Raw genomic sequence first — 20,046 nt, forward strand, 5'->3', positions numbered from 1 at the left:
CACGGCTCCCGCGACCGCCGGGCGAGCTCCGCGCGTCCAGGGAGCGGTGCAGCTGGAGTTCCCCACCTGCGACCGCCGGCCGCGCAGGGCGCCCAGGCACCGCGCCGTGACGTCACGCTGGGGACTGCGGTTGCCGCGAGACGGCCGCGTTCCGGTTCCGGTCGGTTGCCCGGGAGACGAGGGTACACAGAGAGAGCCGCTGCCGTCGGAGGCAGAGCTGTAGCCGTGGTTGCCTGCTCCGTAGACTCGCAGGCTCGGCGCTGTCGAGTCCGGCACTCACGAGCCGGTGACGGGCGCAGAGACGCGGGCGCCATGAGTCAAAGGCAGGTGCTGCAAGGTAGGCCCGGGCGCCCCGACGGGGGAGGGAGGACGGCGGAGCCCGAGGGCCGCGCGAGGCGCCCTCCAGCCTATGCCTCTCCCCGCAGTGTTCGAGCAGTACCAGAAAGCCCGGACCCAGTTCGTCCAGATGGTGGCGGAGCTGGCGACCAGACCCCAGAACATCGAGACGCTGCAGAACGCGGGTGAGCCCTCAGCCTGCATCCGCGTCGCTCCTCACCCGGGTCCTGCCTCCCCTGCAGCCCCGTCCTCTCCCCAAACCTCCATTCCTAGTTGCCCCAGGCCCTCCTCTCAGCCTCGCCCCTCACCCTATATCCCCAGTCCCTTCGTCGCCCAGTGTCCCCTGGCCTCGCCTCAAGTCCCCGTCTCCCCGCTCCCCCGCTGGCTGGGCTGTCTGGGAGCTAGCTGCAGGGCGGGGACGGACGATGGCGTCCCTAAGTTCCTCCAGTCCACCGCGGAGGCTGTAGAAGTGTTCGGTCTCTTTTGCGGATCTTTGCGGGTCAAGTTTCCGGATGGGTATGAGAGGGGCCAGGCATTCCTATTTCCATCTTTATCTCAACTAGGCAAATGTCAGATTTGAAAGTCAAGACCGTACAAATTGCCTGGAAGTCACTTTATGTGAACGTGAATCTACCCTAATCAGCCCCATTTTCCCGGATGCCCTGCCTTTGATCACCTTAGACTTGACTTTCTCACACCAAAGGAATTCCAGAGCGGTTGATAACGTTATTTCTCGCCTTGTCTTGGTGAAAGAGTAAAGAAAGATATGCTTGAATATTTTCCCAAGAGATTCCAAGTAGGCAGAGACCTACTTGAGAAATCTCTAGTGATGCTCGTATTCCACGTCTTGATCCGAACTTACGTAGATTCTACAGGCAGAGGAAGAATGTGTGTGCTATGTGTGTGATTTTCTCCTTACCTTTTCACATAATGGTGGTCCCTTCTCTCTCTCTCTCCATCCTCTGTTTCTGATTAAGGATGATTCCACCACCACCTGAAGGTAGCATTTTATTGCTGCTGTGTCATGAGAAACCTTCAATTTATGGGTTATGATCTTTAAAACTCATTTAAATTAACATGGAATTAGAAGAGAAGTAAGAACATATTTCCAGGGCAAGAATTTTAGACACACTGTTTACTACTCTGAGTTTCTTTGAGGGGAATTAGTAGTACACTAGGTGGCAATTTCTATTGTCAGTGGGAGGAATTCTGGTGCTTATTCATTGCATGCTTTTAATGGGGGGGGGGGGGCCGTGGAGGAGTGTAGTTAGAATAGGGAAAGTGTATTTTATAATCACTTTAAAAAACTATTAATTTTGAAGTAAGTGTACATTCACATGCAGTGGTAAGAAATAATACAGAGAACTCAGTTGCCTCAGAACTGTAGTGTGACCCAGGATATTGGCATTGATAACAATCCATCAGGTTTTGGGGTTGTTTTTTTTTTTTAGTTTTCCCTAGTTTTCCTTGTACTAGTGTGTGTTTGTGTGTGTTTAGGTCTATATAATTTTATACTGTGTGTATCCATCACCATTACAGTCAGAGATTATCACCACAGGATCTCTTACCTCCCTCTTTTCCCTAACTTTGGTCACCCACTCATCCCTTCTCCATTTTGAAATTTTCAAAGCTGATAATCTTTCGTTCTACAGTTGTTTCACGTGGATTCATTTCCTTTCTTCTGCATGTGTATATGTGTGCTTGTGTGCACGCACGTATGTCCCTCAAAGTATCCAGCACAGTGCTGGACATACAGTGTTTCATATACACTGACTATGTTAACTTTATTAGAGCATGTTACATTTTTTGAACACACTTTTTTGAGGGAATTTTTTTTCCTTCCAGTCCTACTTTTGCTATTTACAAATATTTGATTTTTGGGGCAGTATGTATACAGCTAAACAAAAATGTAATTTCTTAAAAAGGGAAAATGATTGACATTATTTTAAAAATTTGATAGCTGAAATATGGATTGTACAGATAACTACTAAGATGCAGAATATCATGTTTAATGTAAGAGTGACAGATTATCTCTTCCCACAAGTATACACTATAGAATATATTATGGAATTTAATCAATACAAACAGGCTAAGTCATCACCAAAGTATAAGTAACTTAGATATGACATTCTTAAATAGCCACCTATTGCACTTACAGTCTGACTTAGGAAAGAATGGAATACAAAAGTAATATAGCTTAACAGTTTGAAATGATCTCCACTTGGTGAGAGCCTGTGATGGTTAATTTTATGTCAACTTGACTGGACCTTGAGATCTCCAGACAGTTGGCTAAACAGTATTTCTAGGAGTGTCTAGGATGTCTAGGATGGAATGGTAAGATTTTTCTTTCCCCTGAGGAACTTATTTTCACATACTTCATGTTATCTAAATTCAACTTAAGCACCCCTTTAATAACTTTAAATAGAGACAGATAATGAAGATTCCAATAGATTTATCCTTTTAATATAAAAAAACCCTGTAAGCTTTGTTATGAAAACTGCTCTTATTAGTCATTTAAGCATTTAAGTGGTTTCCTTTTCAAAAATCACTATGGATTTAAGATGCGTCTGAATGAGCCACAATATGTGTACATAAATTACATATTTTGATCAATTTTTTTCCAGTCAAGTGAATTCATTTTGGTAACATAAGATACTAGTACATTTTATTCCTGACTTTGATATACAGTCTTTATACCTGGGAGAGTTTTGTTTTCTCACTTTTCTCCCTTAATAAACTGTTTAAATAAACATGTATCGGGGGTCCAAAATAATGTGAAAAGAAGTTTCCATATAGACATCATGATAAATTAATATCTTGTTAAGAATTTTTAAATCCATTGACTATGAAAGGAACCTTAAAGGTGAAAATTATCGATGAAGTTTTATTTCATTTAAAAATCTCTGATCTATTTCATTGTGTTTTTGATGTGTCAGTGAGAGAATTTGCTCTATTAATTATGTCCAAAGTAATTTTAAAACACAGTGTTGCAAGATACCTTCTTCAGAGTATTTGGACAAATAGGTTTGACTTACTATAAAAACTGTACAGTGTGTCTGTAACCTGGATTTTTTTCCTCTTTGAGATTTTGTTCTTTCTAAATCAAAAGAACATACATGAAAACATTAAAAAGTTTGTTATAAAATCTCATTATGCACTTTCAAACCCTATATGTCTGAGCCCTTAAATCTTACAGGTATTTAAAAATGAATTTGAATACTTTCCCTCTTTGAATAATTAGTAACACTTGACTGCAGTGATAGAGATAATACATAGTAACTTGTACCAATTGTAGAATTTCAGCATTTGGAAGTGGTTGTTTAATTATAAAATATAAGAAAGATGTTTTATGGTATACTGGAGTGCCAGGTCACTCTTTGGTTGTTTAGAAGGTCTTTTAAAATAAGCTAATAAAAGCCCCAAGAACTTGATTTTTAAACTGCTTAGCTACATTAAATAAACTTCTTCTGAAGCAGCTATTTATATAAGAAAAGTAAGGGTAAAGTTTAAAATAATACTTTGTAATATTTTGCTTATAACCTATACCCAAATGGTAAACGTGGCAAATCAAAAGTTATGCATATTTTCAAAAGAGTAGGAATAGAAAAGTTTGCCTAACACTTTAAATATGCACCTGTATGAAGCGAATTTACAAATTGAGGCAATTTATTTGGTTCATAATTCAAGATAATAAGTAATGCATATTGACATAAAATTTTAAATTACATGTGTCTGGCACAGGGTGAAAATCTTCAGATTAATGATCTAGCACTTCGGTTTCTATGAGAAGGAAAAGCCTGTAGCTGGCATTTATGATGTATTGAAAACACATCCTGGTAGATACATGAAGCATGAGTCTCCTACAAAAACTACTTTTCTAAAGGATTTTAGAACCGAAAAAATAATTCGTAAAGCAATTTCAAAAAACTTAATGAAAAAAAAAAAAACCAAAAAACAAAACTTAATGAGTTATGCTCTTTAAATTTGATGTTTTTCCAGTATAAAAGGAGCCTTATAGTTCTGAATGTATGATAATTACAGCACTTTTTATTAATGACAGAGGGAGTGTTTTTCTTTTTTAAGGATAGAGATAGAGTTGTTTTTTTTTTAAGGATAGTGATAGAGGTTTTTAACTTTTTCTTTTTACATATACTTAAGTGGAAAATATTCCAGGGAACTATAAAAATTCTGAATTTGTATGCACCTAGTATGTCCTATAAACAAGATTTTTCAGAGTTTTATTGTATGTCCCAAATCATTGTTCCTATGTGGACATTTCCTGTTTTGATATCTAAGCATTGGTACATAAGTAGAAAATAATACAACCAGGACTAGAATTTCACTGTTTTCCTAGGAAAAGCTGGATGACTGAAAAAAAAAAAAAAAAAAAAATCCAAGCAGTACATGAGCCTGAAAGAGTAGGTTCTTAAAATGGCAAATTGTGTGGGTTAAATTTTAATGTCACAGATTAAATGGCTTTGAAAAGTTATCTCAGTGTTTTCTAAAAACACTTTACATTTGAGTGTTTTTTCAAGGCCTTTGCTCCTCTGACTAGAACCTTTTCCTACATTTTTTTGCCCAGTTAATTCCTACTCATTCTTTATAGCTCTATTTAGATGTTGATTCCTCAGGGAGACCTTCCTCGAGCCCTTCCAGTGAGTTGTCTCTTATGTTTCCCTGATTCTAACATTTCTCTTTCATAGTCATCACAATTGTAATAGTTTAATTTCTGCTTTCTCTACTAACTGTTAAGTTCTATGCTTAACATAATGCTTAGCTTATCATAGAGCAGATGTTCAACATGTTTAAAGAGGATGGAGTAATTATTTTTCTAAGTGTTTTCATATCTCTTAGATTAGATTCTTATAACAGCTCAGGTGAGTAGAGTAGGTATCATCTTCACTGTGGTTAAATCTCAAAGAAATCTGGATAATTGCCCTCATCTCTAAGTGAGTTAGTGGCCGAACTGGGACTAGGACCTGTTTCCCTATTGCTAGCTGACTTTGTGCTCTTCCTGTGTTACCTGAGGTATCAGGAAACCATTCATAGATGTTCTAGGAGTTTCGAATAAACCTCAGTGTTAACTTTTTTTTTTGGCCGAGCCACGTGGCTTGTGGGAGCTTAATTCCCAGACCAGAGACTGAACCCCTGTCGTCGGCAGTGACTGTGTGGAGGCCTAACCACTGGACTGCCAGGGAATTCCCACTTAGGGTTAACTTTTAAAATACGTCATCTGTTCAGGCCTTTGGGTACCAGTGACTGTTCAGTAATTGTGTGTAATGGCTTTTGAGGTCTCCTCGAGGACCACTGTGGGACCTTGAGTGAAGGCCTACATGCTGAAGACTAACTTTGATTGATAAATACCCGGAGATTTGAGGAAATGGAAGTTGTATTTAGCACTTAAACTGGCCTCAGAGTTCTAGAAGACCTTTTGGCTTCCTCTTAACTTCTAAGGAAAGCCTTATCAAACCAGAGGCTCTTTCAAATCACCCAGAGAAAGTGTCTAATCCCCTGGAAGTTGAGAACCAAGAGAGAGTATTTGACAGAGTTGTTGGACTGACCCCCGCCACGAAGAGTGCCCGGGAGACCTTTCCCAGAGAGGCCAGCTGCCCTCTGACTGACCGCCTGCCCTCCTGGGCTTTTTGAGAACATGTGAAGTAAAGCTCAGTGAAGAAGGAGGCCCTTGATATTTGTTGGTTGATTGATGTGAGCGAATACTTAGCACTTCCTTTTGTTCTTTATTTAATCATACTTTGTGTGAAGGACTTTTCTTCCACGTTCACAGGGAGCAAAACTTTGGGATTTCTGTTAAGTAGATGTACTGGTCCTAGGAGAAATCCAGGGCCGTACCTTGAGGAAAAAATTGCCCTTGCTTTGTAGTTGGCCCATCTGAACACAAGTCAGACTTACCTAATTTTCAAAGTGAAATATTGGTTTTGCCATACACCCTGGTCTTATAAGTGCGGCTCAGTTTAGAATTTATTTTTTAATCAAGTTCTGTTAAAAATTGAGGTGAAAACTAGTGATATTTATGCTTGAGTATGTGTACCTATGTCTCCAAGGGAAATGATCTCTGTCCACTCACTGTCGAGTTAGAATCACTATTTAATTGTGTACGAATGCTAGATTACATTAGTTTTCCATGGAACTGTCTTTGTAGATTTAGTCTAATAATATTCCCTCTTCTTTTTTTGAAGGCTTGTTTAAAAATAGCTACTTAGACTTTCCCATGACTTTTAAAATCTATCATTGAAGACATTGTGCATTTTGCTGTTACTTTTTAAATATAAAATTATATTATTTCAAAAGTTTTTTTGATATGGACCATTTTTAAAGTCTTTATTGAATTTATTACAATATTGTTTCTGTTTTATGTTTTTTGGCCCCGAGGCAGGTGGGATCTTAGCTTCCAAGCCAGGGATCGACCCTCCATGATCTGCACTGGAAGGTGAAATCTTGACAGACTAGACTACCAGGGAAGTCCCCAAGTTATACTCTTTTATACAATCGATCTTTTGCTATTTGTTTAAATATTATGTTTCAAGCTAGGCCTATGATTTCAGGGAAAAAAATTGTTCCTGCTTCCTTTTATTTCACAGAATGATTCTCTTTTTCTTTTGCTGCCACGAAACTCAAGATTTATGCTCAGAGTTCAGTTGTAGCAACTATTACCTAAACTATGTTTCTGATTAAAAAAAAAAACACCCAGCCCCCCTCTCCACTCCATCACTCTTAATTATTATCTTTGTATCCATATCTTTTAGAGTGAACTATCTCAAAACAATGTAGGCAGAGGATGAGTAAAACCAAAAATTTCATCTGAAGATAGATTTTTTAAAATTAATTTATTTATTTTAATTACTTTACAATATTGTGGTGGTTTTTACCATACATTGACAAGAATCAGCCACAGGTATACATATGAAGATAGATTTTTGAACTGATTGCCTTTTAAAAGTTTCCTTTTCAGAAATTACCCATGAAACCTCTTGGAGCAGGCAGTCCTTTTAGCAATGTCTTCTCTTTTCTCTGTACTAGCCTTATCCCGACATTCCAGTCTTCTCCAGGCAGATGGGTGTAGTAGGTATATCTGTAAAAGAGAAAACAACAGCCTCATCATTTGCTCAGAAGAATTGAAAGCAGGGACTCAGATGGATACCTGCACATCAATGTTTACAGCGGTGTTATTCACAAACCTGAAGGTGGAAACAACCCAAATGTTCATTAACACATGAATAGACAAACAAAATGCATGTACATACAATAGAATATTGTTGTTGTTTAGTCACTAAGTTGTTTCTGACTCTTTTGCAACTCCATGGACTGTAGCCCACCAGGCTCCTCCTATCCATGGGATTTCCAAGGCAATAATAACCTCAGATATGCAGATAACACCACCCTTATGGCAGAAAGTGAAGAGGAACTAAAAAGCCTCTTGATGAAAGTGAAAGAGGAGAGTGAAAAAGTTGGCTTTTAAAGCCCAACATTCAGAAAACTAAGATCATGGCATCTGGTCCCATCACTTCATGGCAAATGGATGGGGAAATAGTGGAAGCAGTGTCAGACTTTTATTTTTTTGGGCTCCAAAATCACTGCAGATGGTGATTGCAGCCATGAAATTAAAAGACGCTTGCTCCTTGGAAGGAAAGTTATGACCAACCTAGATAGCATATTAAAAAGCAGAGACATTACTTTGCCAACAAAGGTCTGTCTAGTCAAGGCTATGGTTTTTCCAGTGGTCATGTATGGATGCGAGAGTTGGACTGTGAAGAAAGCCGAGCACAGAATTACTCTTGAGAGTCCCTTGGACTGCAATGAGATCCAACCAGTCCATCCTAAAGGAGATCAGTCCTGGGTGTTCATTGGAAGGACTGATGCTGAAGCTGAAACTCCAATACTTTGGCCACCTCATGCATAGAGTCGACTCATTGGAAAAGACCCTGATGCTGGGAGGGGTTGGGGGCAGGAGGAGAAGGGGACGACAGAGGATGAGATGGCTGGATGGCATCACTGACTCGATGGACATGGGTTTGAGTAAACTCCAGGAGTTGGTGATGGACAGGGAGGCCTGGAGTGCTGTGATTCATAGGGTCGCAGAGTCGGACACGACTGAGTGACTGAACTGAACTGAATATTGGAGTGGGTTGCCATTTCTTTCTCTCGGGGATCTTCCTAATCCGGAGATGGAACCTGGGTTGATGACGCAGGCAGATTTTTTTTTTTCTGTTCTTTTGTTTTTGGCAGGCAGATTCTTTACCACTATTATTCTATCTTAAAAAGTAATGAAATTTTGATATGTGCTACAATATGGACAAACCTTAAAAATATTTTGCTAAGTGAAAGAAGCCAGACAAAAAAGGACAATATTGTATGATTCCATTTATATGAAGTATCTAAAATAGGCAAATTCATGGATACAGAAAATAGAGTAGAAACTACTGCAGGCTGAGAGTGGTGGATATGGGGAGTTATGGTTTAATTGGTATACAGTATCTGTTAGGAATGATGAGTAGGTTCTGGAAATGATAGTGGTGATGGTGGTGTAACATTATAACTGTACTTAATGTCACTGAATTGTGCACTTAAAGTGGTTAAAATGGTCAATTTAATGTTAGGTGTATTTTACTACAATTTAAAAAAGAGAAAACAAAGAAGAGAAGTCACCAGGGCAGCCAGAAATCTTTACTGTGACTTCAGTGAACCCAGAGGCCTGATTTGCAGAGACTTGCTTTCAGTAGAAAAAAGTTGAGATGTTAAATATCTTTATAAAGCACCTCAAATTGAAGTAATATGTATAGAAATTATACACATGTAATATGAGACTGAGTTATTTTTTTGTCTTTATAAATGTTTGACCTTTTCCCCCCTGGCTTATATATGCAATTGGCCTGCAAAATGCAAGTGATAGGCCTATGTTGTATTAAAAGGAATTAAGGGAAAGGTTGATTGAGGCTATTCTATAATTTCTTCCAATACTTTTTTGAGAGCATGAGCTGCCTTTACTCATGTGTGAGGTCCCTATTTCTTGCCACTTGGTAAGCCTTGATCTATTTTTTGAATGAATAATTGTGGGCAGGATCCATGAGGTTTTTATTTTTGTAAAACTAGATAACAATGTAAATATTATTAATAGAAGCAGTGCCTCCAGTATGGCACTGAAACAACTAACACAGAAAAGAAACTCAAAGCTATAAAGTTGGGGGTGGGGAAGATTGTAAAGATTTAGCCTATAGGTTAAATTTCATAAACATTTTCACACCATTTAATGAATTTATATAGGGAAGACAAAACTGTCTTATAGATATCAGAGTATAATATGTGAATTACTTTTACTATTAGATACAATATTAGGTAGTACTTGTTGGTTCCTTCAGTGGAGACCCCAGTGAGTTCATTAGCTGCTCACTGAGGACCTTGTCTTATTAGATATTATAGCAGTTATTCAGACTGCTGTAACCTATGGACTCTATATTTTCATGCATTCACTCACCAAGGATCAATCACCATGGATTCCTAATGGACAGACAGGTAAGGAAATTTTTTTTATGTTATATATGCTCCTCTCCTTCCTCCTCCCCTCCCTCCCTCCCTCCCTTCCTTCTTTCCTCAGTTCCTCTTGCAGCATTATCTGTATTTTTAGGACAAACCTGAAATTAAAGTAACAAAACATGCTTAGCCTGTGTAGGAGATAAAAACATGTTCCTGGGAACTGAAGAATATGAAGCACTAAGAGGCAATTCAAAGACTAGAAATTTGGGGCAATATTTTCTCTAGTAAAAATGACCTTATTCAGATATTTTAAATGGAAACTTTAGCTTTTACAAAGTTTTCAAAATTCTCATTGTCTGAACAAGGGCATATGACAGAGCATCTGTATGAAAGCCTAACTTTGATACTGAATATAGGAGTAGAAGCGAAAAGAATTGTGTGTCATTTTATTGACCTGATATTTGCTGGGCCAAATGAAGTAGAAAAAGGGAGGAGAAAATATATAAATCAGCAAAATTCCTTTGAATATGTGGACAAGTGAAATATATTTTTGGGGGTAGAACATCTTATTGCTAAAACGGGAAACTGAAGATAGCCAGCACTGGGAGACTTGTGGTATGCTAGCTAAATATAGTAGCTAATAATAAATAATAATGTAATTGTGCTTATTGTGCTTAGTCGCTCAGTCGTGTCCAACTCTTTGTGACCCCATGGACTGTAGCCCACCAGGCTTCTCTGTCCATGGGGATTCTCCAGGCAAGAATACAGGAGTGGGTTGCCATGCCCTCCTACAGGGGATCTTCCCAATCCAGGGATTGAACTGGGATCTCATGCATTGCAGACGGATTCTTTCCCAGCTGAGCTACCTGGGAAGCATAAGAAGTGTAAACTCAGATAGATGAATTCATTCTTCAAATTCATAACATGAATTTGATAAAATTTTGATAAAGTTCGGTGTATAAATTATACACATATAATATGAGAATAAAATTTTGTCTTTAGAAATGTTTGACCTTTTTTCCTCTGGCTTATATATGCAATTGGCCTGCAAAATTCAAGTGATAGGTATACGTTGTATTAAAAGGAAATAAGGGAAAGGTTGATTGAGGCTATTCTATAATTTCTCCCAATACTTTTTATGAAAGTTCTAATAGAACTTTATAATAGAACTTTCAGAGTTTTTGAGATTTAATTAAAAATTTTAGGTTAATAACTCAGTATGGATTAATTTTCTATTTATATTTCAAAAGACAGTTCTATCAAGTTAGGAAAAAAGGGAATACCAGAATCATCAGGAAAAAATAACATAAAACAAGTTTATGATTCTTTTAAAACTATTCTAAGCATATTTTCATTTTATATTTTTTGTCTCATTAATGTATTTATTATGAAACTTTAAATATATCTTACGAAATTTAGCTTTTCTTTTTTAGAGTATTGACCTGTTTTACTTAAAATGGTACATGTTCATTATAAAAAAATCAAGTTATACTCAAGAACAAAACAACAAAAAACCCCAACTCAATTAAAAAATGGGCAAAGGACTTAAATAGGCATTTCAATAAAGAAGATGCACAAATGTTCAATAAATACATTCACCATCATTAGTGAGAGGGAAATAAAAATGAATCCACAAGGAGATACCACTTCATACCTACTAGGTTGGGTTATTCTAAAAAAAATAAAATGCAAGCATTGGTGAGGATGGGGAGAAATTTAAACCCTTGTACTTTGCTGGTGGGAGTTTAAAGTGATGTAGCTTCAGTGTAGTGGAAAGTGGTTTAACGGTTCCTAGATACTGGTGATGATTACACACCATTATAAATGTGTTGCATGCCACTGATTTGTACACCAGAAAATGCTTAAAATGTTATATATATTTTACCACTATTAAAAAACTTAAATCAAGTAATAAGCAACCACAAAGAAGAGATCAACAAATGGTTGGTTTTAGATCCAGCTTTCTAAAAGGAACCATGTTAATATTTGGTAGTCATTCTAATACCTTATTTTGCACATTGAACTGTTTGTTGTGAGATACTTCAGAAATTATCTCTATAGAAAGTGTAGAGAATAATGTAAGCAACGCTTATGCACATGGATGTGCTGAATTGTTTAACGTGAGCTGTGGCCCAGGCCTGAGAAAGGGGGGCTGTGTGCCTGCAAAGTTAACCAGCCTGAGCAGGATGCAAACTTGCAATAGTAACCTTCTGTAAAAGGATCTAACCAAGTCAAATTAGACAGAAAAAGGATCACTGAAGAAAACTGGGAACTGAGAAAAGCCACAGGTCACATCATTAAATGTTTCTATGATAAGCATCCTTATCCTCTGTTTATGTTATTTGATAGTACTGTTTATCTTATTTTGGTCTAATTCTAAATGTTGTGTTTTCCTTTTATTTCTATTTCACGTGTTTCTGGATATAACATTACAAAAGAATATTGGTAATATGTATCTGCTTTTATAAGTCACAGGGGTATTTTTTAACAAAAGATGTCATAACATGCAAGTTGAACAGCCCACTGTAAATTACATTTAAAAGTCAAGGGGCACTTTGTTCTAGTTTGAACTCTGTCATCACCTTTTTTTGTAGTATTATACTAAAACACCTTTATTAAGGGGTTGCTTCCAAGATAGCACAGTGGTAAAGAATCTGCCTGCCCATTCTAAAGAAGATCCCCTGGAGTAGGAAATGGCAACCCATTCTGGTATTCTTGCCTGGAAAATTCCATGGACCGAGGAACCTGGAGGTCTACAGTCCATGGGGTCACAAAGAGTTGGACACAACTGAGCACATAGCACAGCAGAGTTAATGTCGAGTTGGAATATTGATTAAAATGATCCAAATGAAATAGTTTACCCCACCTCCTCAATTTTCCGTATTATTTCCATCCAGTTTTACGTATTATTTAGTAAGTATGAATAAAGAATGTCTGAATTTCTAACCTTGCTCCTGCATTTTAGCTGTGTAATTTCCCTAATTTTTCTCAGCCTTCATGTCCACATCTGTAAAACAGATATGATAATAGGACCTACTTCATAGATTTTTTATGAGAATTCAGTAAATTGATATAGAAAAGAAGTTTTTAAACACAAAATAATAAATAAGCTACTTTTATTATTGTGCTGTGATCATGGTATTCCTACTATATTCAACCCTAGAATGAATATTAATGAGAGCTAGTAATGTGACATACTTCCTTATCTTAAAGAATTTATTTATTCAGAGACAGTGTCAGAAATCTGAATTTACAGCCCTTTATGAATGGGAAGCCCTAGTCCAATGGCCCTTCTAACTCACCTGGCCCTGAAATAGATCCTCATAAAATTTCTGTAATAGACGCTAAGTCGGTTGGGATCAGAGAGAAAAAACCACCAGAAGACTTGAGAGGAAAGAAGTGAACTGAGCCCTGAAAGAGATAGGGTTTGCAAAGACTGTTGGGGGGGTGGGGGCACGTGGGGTTAAGGGGGGGAGCACAGCTCCTCAGTACCTTCCTTCCCACCCCCACCCCCATAACCCTGCTAGGTGGGCTTTCTACTGTGTGCATTACAGCCTCTCTGCATTCCTCGTGACATCACACAGCTAGAGTTTGCCAAATCAGGGATTTAAACTCTGGTTCTCCAAAGCCGTTCTTAGTTCCTTGCTAGGCTGCTGCTTTGATAATTGCAGGTTATATTATTCTATGCCTTGTCCAGTTGGCTGCTGCTTAATATTGTATTAGTTTTTAGTGGATGGTTTTTGTTTGTTTGTTTTTAATGATATTTCCCTTTGCATTTTCCTATCTGCATCTATGCTGAATGGTATGTTTGCTTTTTAATTTAAAATTTGCTGATTTCTTATTTCTTGTAACATAGGCGTAATGGCTTTGCTGAGGCCTCTTCTTCTGGATGTGGTCCCAACAATTCAGCAGACTGCTGCCTTGGCTCTGGGGAGACTGGCTAATTATAATGATGACCTGGCAGAAGCAGTCGTGAAGGGTGACATTCTTCCACAGCTTGTTTATTCACTAGCAGAACAGAATGTAAGAATTTTTTAAAAGTTATATGATTTTTGTTTTGGATTTTAAAAAAATTGATAGTTTGGGTACAATTGCAAGTGTGCAAGCATAGAATTATTAGGATATTAATACAACCTTCAATTCTTTGAACTACACATAATAATACCTTTAGGGTATTTTACTTTGAGGCTAATAGATTTTCTGCATTACTGTTGTTATAGGAGAAAACATATTAAAGTTTTTAATGGAATTATACACACGGCAGTGCTTCTATATATGGCCTTATTCAAGTTATAGGATCAGTCTTTGAAAGATGTATGGCACCCTGGGCAAATAAGTTACATACAGTAGTGTTGTGTTATTCGCTCAGTCCAACTCTTTGTGACCTCATGGACTATAGCCTGCCAGGCTTCTCTGTCCATGGGATTCTCTAGGCAAGAATACTGGAGTGGGTTGCCATTTCCTCCTCTTGGGGATCTTCCCGACCCAGGGATCGAAACCAGGTCTCCTGGATTGCAGGCAGATTCTTTACCGTCTGAATCTAGTTAATGGGCAATGGAAGAGAGAGCTTTGAAGCAAGGGGGAAGAGAAGTATTTGAAAGCAAGGAGAATGCATGTAAGGGAAGGTTTGACAAAGCATTTTTTGCCAAGTATGCAAGCATGTCAGGCCTTCTAAGGGTCATCTAAGAGTGCTTCCATTTTTTCCCCATCCTGTCTGGTTCCCTTTATGTTCCTAACAATAGTTAAGGATCTTCCTTTAGGTAGGGTCTTTGCCTGTTTGTTCCATCCTACTGATTTATCATAACCTAGGGATATATCTTTCTTGACATGTCTTTAAGATTAAATTATCTTTCTTACACATGTATAACCAGAGGACAGACAATTCAATTAAAAAATGGGCAAAAGACTCCCACAGACATTTATCCAAAGAAAATGTACTAAGAGCGAAGATGAAAAAGTACTCAATGGCATTAGTCACTAGGAGATGAAAATCAAAACTGTGAAAGGCCAGCATTGTACCTACCAGGATGGCCATAACAAATAAAAGAAAGAAAAAAAAGGAAAACAGCAAGTGTTATTGAAGATGTGGAGAAGTTGTGTACAGTGGCACAGCTGCTATGGAAAACAATTTGGCAGTTCCTCAGTAAGTTAAACATAATTACTATATGACCCAGCAGTTCTACTCCTGGTTATATTTTCAAAGAAATTGAAAACAGGTGTTCAAGCAAAACTTGAACACAAATGTTCATAGCAGCATTATTTGCAATAGCCAAAAGAATGACTAGATAAAGTAAATGTTACATATCCATACAATGGAGTATTATCAGTCATAAAAAGGGGTGAAGTACTGGTGCATTCTACAACATGGATGAACCTTGAAAAAGCTATATTAAGAGGAAGAAGCCAAACAACGCTACATAGTGTATGATTCCGTTTATATGAAGTATCCAGAAAATGCAAATTCATAGAGATGGACACAGATTAATGATTGCCAGGAGCTGGGGGAAGAGGGGAGTGAGAAGTGGCTACTTAATGTAGGGGATTTCTTGTTGGAGTAATGAAAATATTCTGAAACTTGATAGGTATGGTTGCACAACACTGAATGCACTAAATGTCACTGAATTGTACACTTTAAAAGGGCCGTTTTTTTTTTTTTTTTTTACAAAATGAAATAAAATTCTAATTGCTTTAAAATGTGCCTTTTTTTTTCTTTTTTTAAAAATTGGAGAGTGAATTGTTAATGACTTTTATCTCTAGGAGGAGTTACAAAAATTGTATTTTTCTTGTAGGTGTTCTTTCTATCATCAAATGCTTGGACTCTTAGCTCCTTCTCTGAGGGCAAGGTCTGTGTTTGATATCTCACATAGAAGGTTCTCTAAGGTTTTCTAAGTGTGAATGAGTGCCCATTAGTTAAAGCAACAGGGCACATGTGAGGAGAAAGTGAGAATGGGAAGCATCTTCACAGGCTTCTGTCTCCCTCCCCTTCCAGGCCTTTAACCCATTTCTCACATGAGATTTAATCTCTTCTCTGGGCATATGAAGTCCTCTGGTTTGGTTTTCCCTCCCTTTTCCTTCCAGGTTTTCTTTCGTTCCTCCCTTCCATCCTTTCTTCTTTCTCTTCTTTTCTTTTCTGGCAGTTCTTTTGGTGAGGCATTCCAGGAGAGAAGAGAGTTATGGATTTGGAGAAGCAGAACTTAAGAGGAAGGGGGAGTGAAACAGGAAAGTGTGAATTCTAGGCACTGTAGTTAATACTAACTGTTGGTGTTCAGTAAAGTGTGAATTTGAAAATTCTGCAATATACATTCAAATCAGCTTACGGTAATGACAAGAAATGTATCACTATTATTTTTCCACAATCATGAGAAAATAATCTATGGAAAGCTATGTTAAAACTCTATTCTAATTTTTGTAATGATTTAGTAGGTATTTCGTTATGGACTTGTAAAATTAGACTTTATAACAAATTTTTAATTTTTTTATAATAAATATTTTAATGTCTATATATGTTGACACTTAAGAAACTAAAGAAATATATCAAATAAAAACATTACTAACAGTATATTCCTTATCTTTTCAACATATCCTAATTTTTAAGATATAATCTGTTAAAATATACCTTTTGTATTTTCTCTCTCATATTTATTGATTTTTAATATTTTAGCCTATGTAAATAGAATGCTTTCAAAACAGTTGTGGTAGTCACCTAGTTGCTTTTTTCGTTTACACTGTGAAGAAATAGAAACTTTATCTGATGATTGCTAAGTACACCTCAGAGCATAGTTGTTATTTCAGGATAACACGGGACACCAGAAAGGTTAGTTGAGGTCATGCTTAGAGACTGAGGGCAAGTAAAGGAAATGAATTTGTCAGGTGACAGTTTAGTTGCACGTGCTAACAATCTAGGCGTTCCCACAGGACAAACAATACCTTTCACTGTAATGCACAAACATAAACTCCCATTATTTTATGAATCTGTAGGAAATAGAATGCTTACATTTTATTTTATGCAGTTTCCAAATGCATGTTTCAGAGTAAAACATTTGAAATGAAATTAAAGATGTCCACCGTTTCAGTTCAGTTACTGAACAAAAGCAATGGGGAAGCTCAAAAAATCAAAATGACTTTGCAGGATGTTTTTCATCTTTTGTATTTAAAAACTGCTGAGCTTTTTTTTTTTTTTTTTTTTTAATATCAGTGTCATTTTTTATGTTTTTGTTTTGGTCAGTTTTAACTTTTAGCTTGATTCACACTGAGTTTTGTCTGTTTATCCTTGTAGCGTTTTTACAAGAAAGCAGCTGCCTTTGTGTTACGAGCAGTTGGTAAACATTCTCCCCAACTAGCTCAGGCAATAGTTGATTGTGGAGCACTGGACACACTGGTGATTTGCTTGGAAGATTTTGACCCTGGAGTCAAAGAGGCTGCAGCCTGGGCACTTGGCTATATTGCAAGACATAATGCAGGTAATGGCCCTTATTATAAAACAGGATTATTAAAGTTTACATTAGTAAGGTAAACCTGGTTTTGCTTACTAGTAAACCATAGATATGAGGTCTTAATGATGTGTCTATACATTATGGGAGATAAGTTTTGAATGAAGGCCAAATTGTTTAAATCACAAATTCATAAAAAAACAAACAAACAAAAAAAACCCTGTACATGTCAGTCTTTATCTTAGTTAGCAAAAGAGACATTTGAAGACAGAGTGGGAAGCGGGGGGACATGGGGAGAATGAGATATTGATTGATTCAAAGACCTTGGTAAATTGGTTCTGTTACAAAATTATTAGAGCTTGTTACTCCCCAGGGGACATTGGGTCTTCACTCTCACTTATGGTAGGGTGTTCCAAGGTAACCAAGAGCCATGTTGTATGAGTGAATAATGTTGAAAAGATGTGGGCATGGTAGCTTTCTAGAATATATTTGTATTCAGCCCAAAATTGGCAGGAAGAAGAAGAAAGAGAAGGAATACCTTTTCTTTTTTTTGGAATACCTGTTCTTATGAATTGAGTTCAGTAAGGCCATCAACAAGGGACCTGGGCCTCTTGTGTGAAGGTTGTGCCAATACACTTGATTGGTAAAAAATATACAGTGAACAAAATTGCTCCCACCACTTTACAGAAGTTGCTAAATAATATGCAAATAACACAGTAAGAGAATAACAGTTTGAAACATGTAAAAGTGAAAACTTTGCTAGTAATCAAAGAACTGCATAATAAAACATCAGTGGAAGTAAAGCAGAAAAAAAACCAAGTGGTTAAGAGCACTATGGCCTTAGCTAGAATCTGAGTTTGAGTCCAAGTTCCAGTCTTTAGTTGCTGTGTGACCTTGGACATGGCTTTTAAACTGTCTGAAACTTAACTTCCTCATCTGTAAGAAAGGTTGTACTACTTCCACATTTGTTGTGAGATTGATGAGATAGGCCAGTACGTGGTAAATATTCAATACATTTAATATTATTAAAACTGAAGATTTGAGAAGGCATGATGATGTTTCTATTGACGAAGGCACTAGAAATTATATGAACTTGTAGAAAACCATGCAAATCTAAGCCATAAAAGAGTTTATGGTTACTGTAGAAAGCCTGCTTTGAGAATTCATCCTAAGGATAGAATCCCACAGAATGAAGAAGCTGCATTTATGCAAATGTTACTGTAGTGTTATTTGTAACATGAAAACCCCTCAAATATTTGGTAGAAATTTAGGGGTTAAATTATAGAAGTTTACTTGATGGAGTCTCATTCAGTAGTTATGAATCCTGCATGATAACATGAAAAAGTGATTGTAATGTGAGAAATTAGAAAATTATATATTACAATTATGTGTATGTGTGAAAGTCACTCAGTTGTGTCCCACTCTTTGCGACCCCATGAACTATACAGTCAATGGAATTCTCCAGGCCAGGATACTGGAGTGGCTAGCCTTTCCCTTCTCCAGGGGATCTTCCCACCCCAGGAATTGAACCCAGGTCTCCCGTATTGCAGACAGATTCTTTACCAACTGAGCCATAATGATATAAAAATAAAATCTTATGTGGATTTAAGTTACAAGCGAGTACATGTTTGTGTTACTAGGGTTATAGAATGAAGAATATTTTAAATTCATTTTCTAGATTTTTCAATGTGCATGCATGTGTAAAATGACTGTTTATTGAGTAACTACTATGTGCCTGGCTCTGTGCAGTATGCATCAGGGTATTATCTCATTTCGGCTGCAGATACAACTAGGGCAGGTATTACTCTCCCTGTTAAACAGAGGAAGAGAGTGGAATGTAGAGGATGCCTGAAGTTGCGTTAATGGTTGAGCCAAAATTGGAATCTAAATCTGTCTGACTCCAAAGCCAAATGTCAACCCTGTACCATACAGTTTCACTGCATACTTCTTGAAAGAGTATTGAAGAAGAAATTCAAAACAGAAACAGGAAGTGGCTGTCCCATATTATGTTTAATTTGGTTTTTAAATGATGACACTGTTGGAGACAATAAAATGATGTAAAAATAAATCAAGAAAGAAAACTATTGTCATGCTTAGAATGATTCAGAATTGGTACAATAAAATTATTTCCTTAATATCTGAATTTTGGTTTTCCAAGTAGGTTCACCTTAGGACTATTGCTTAACACATGTTGATTGAGAAAACTAAGGCAGGGTTTTAAATTAGAAGCTGGTTATCATGGGGAAACTACATGAGTATATTGTCATTTTTTTTTTAATGTCAGAGGACTTTACAGATCATAACATGAGTATTTTAAAGGGTAATGCAAAAGAACTTTGAGGACAACCGTGCAGATACTGTCAGGCGGGTGCCCATAGATAACCTTTCCATATCTCCCTTTTGTTGAATCTGAGGCTAAATGATTATAGTTTATAAATAGGCTCTGTCTAAGAGATTGCATTCCAATTTCTTGCTATAATCTGGCTCCCACATGGAATTCCCAGTGTAATTTCAATATTTCACAGTCATTAGGGGCTTGGGACCCAGAAGCTCCCAGAAGGGATTACTGAATAGATTTCTCAGAAGGAAAGGGAATTGTTATCTAGGAAGCAGTAAGTCATAATTCACTTCCTGAATATCAGTGAAAAGAGAAGATTTACCTTCAAATGACCTGATTTCTTTCTTGATGATCTCCTAAAAATGGAATATATTGAGATGGAAGGGATTCATTCCGCGTTTTCTTCTGGGAATTAGTGGTAAATTGTTTGATTAGGTAGTTTAAGAAATATAA

At 37.3% G+C, this 20,046-nt stretch overlaps 1 protein-coding gene across 1 annotated transcript in view; it reads left to right on the forward strand.

Annotated features, from left to right (window-relative positions):
* Positions 1–162: 162 nt before the first annotated feature.
* The window catches only part of SPAG6 (sperm associated antigen 6), a 59,796-nt gene continuing 39,912 nt past the window's right edge, over positions 163–20,046 (forward strand). Inside the window, exons 1-4 of the mRNA XM_043883739.1 lie at positions 163–337; positions 426–521; positions 13,682–13,848; positions 17,102–17,285. Of these exons, the coding sequence (XP_043739674.1) occupies positions 313–337; positions 426–521; positions 13,682–13,848; positions 17,102–17,285 (472 nt within the window). The 5' untranslated portion in view covers positions 163–312. The remainder of the gene's footprint in view (positions 338–425; positions 522–13,681; positions 13,849–17,101; positions 17,286–20,046) is intronic.

Source organism: Cervus elaphus, chromosome 23 (assembly GCF_910594005.1).
Source record: "Cervus elaphus chromosome 23, mCerEla1.1, whole genome shotgun sequence".
Lineage (NCBI taxonomy): Eukaryota > Metazoa > Chordata > Mammalia > Artiodactyla > Cervidae > Cervus > Cervus elaphus.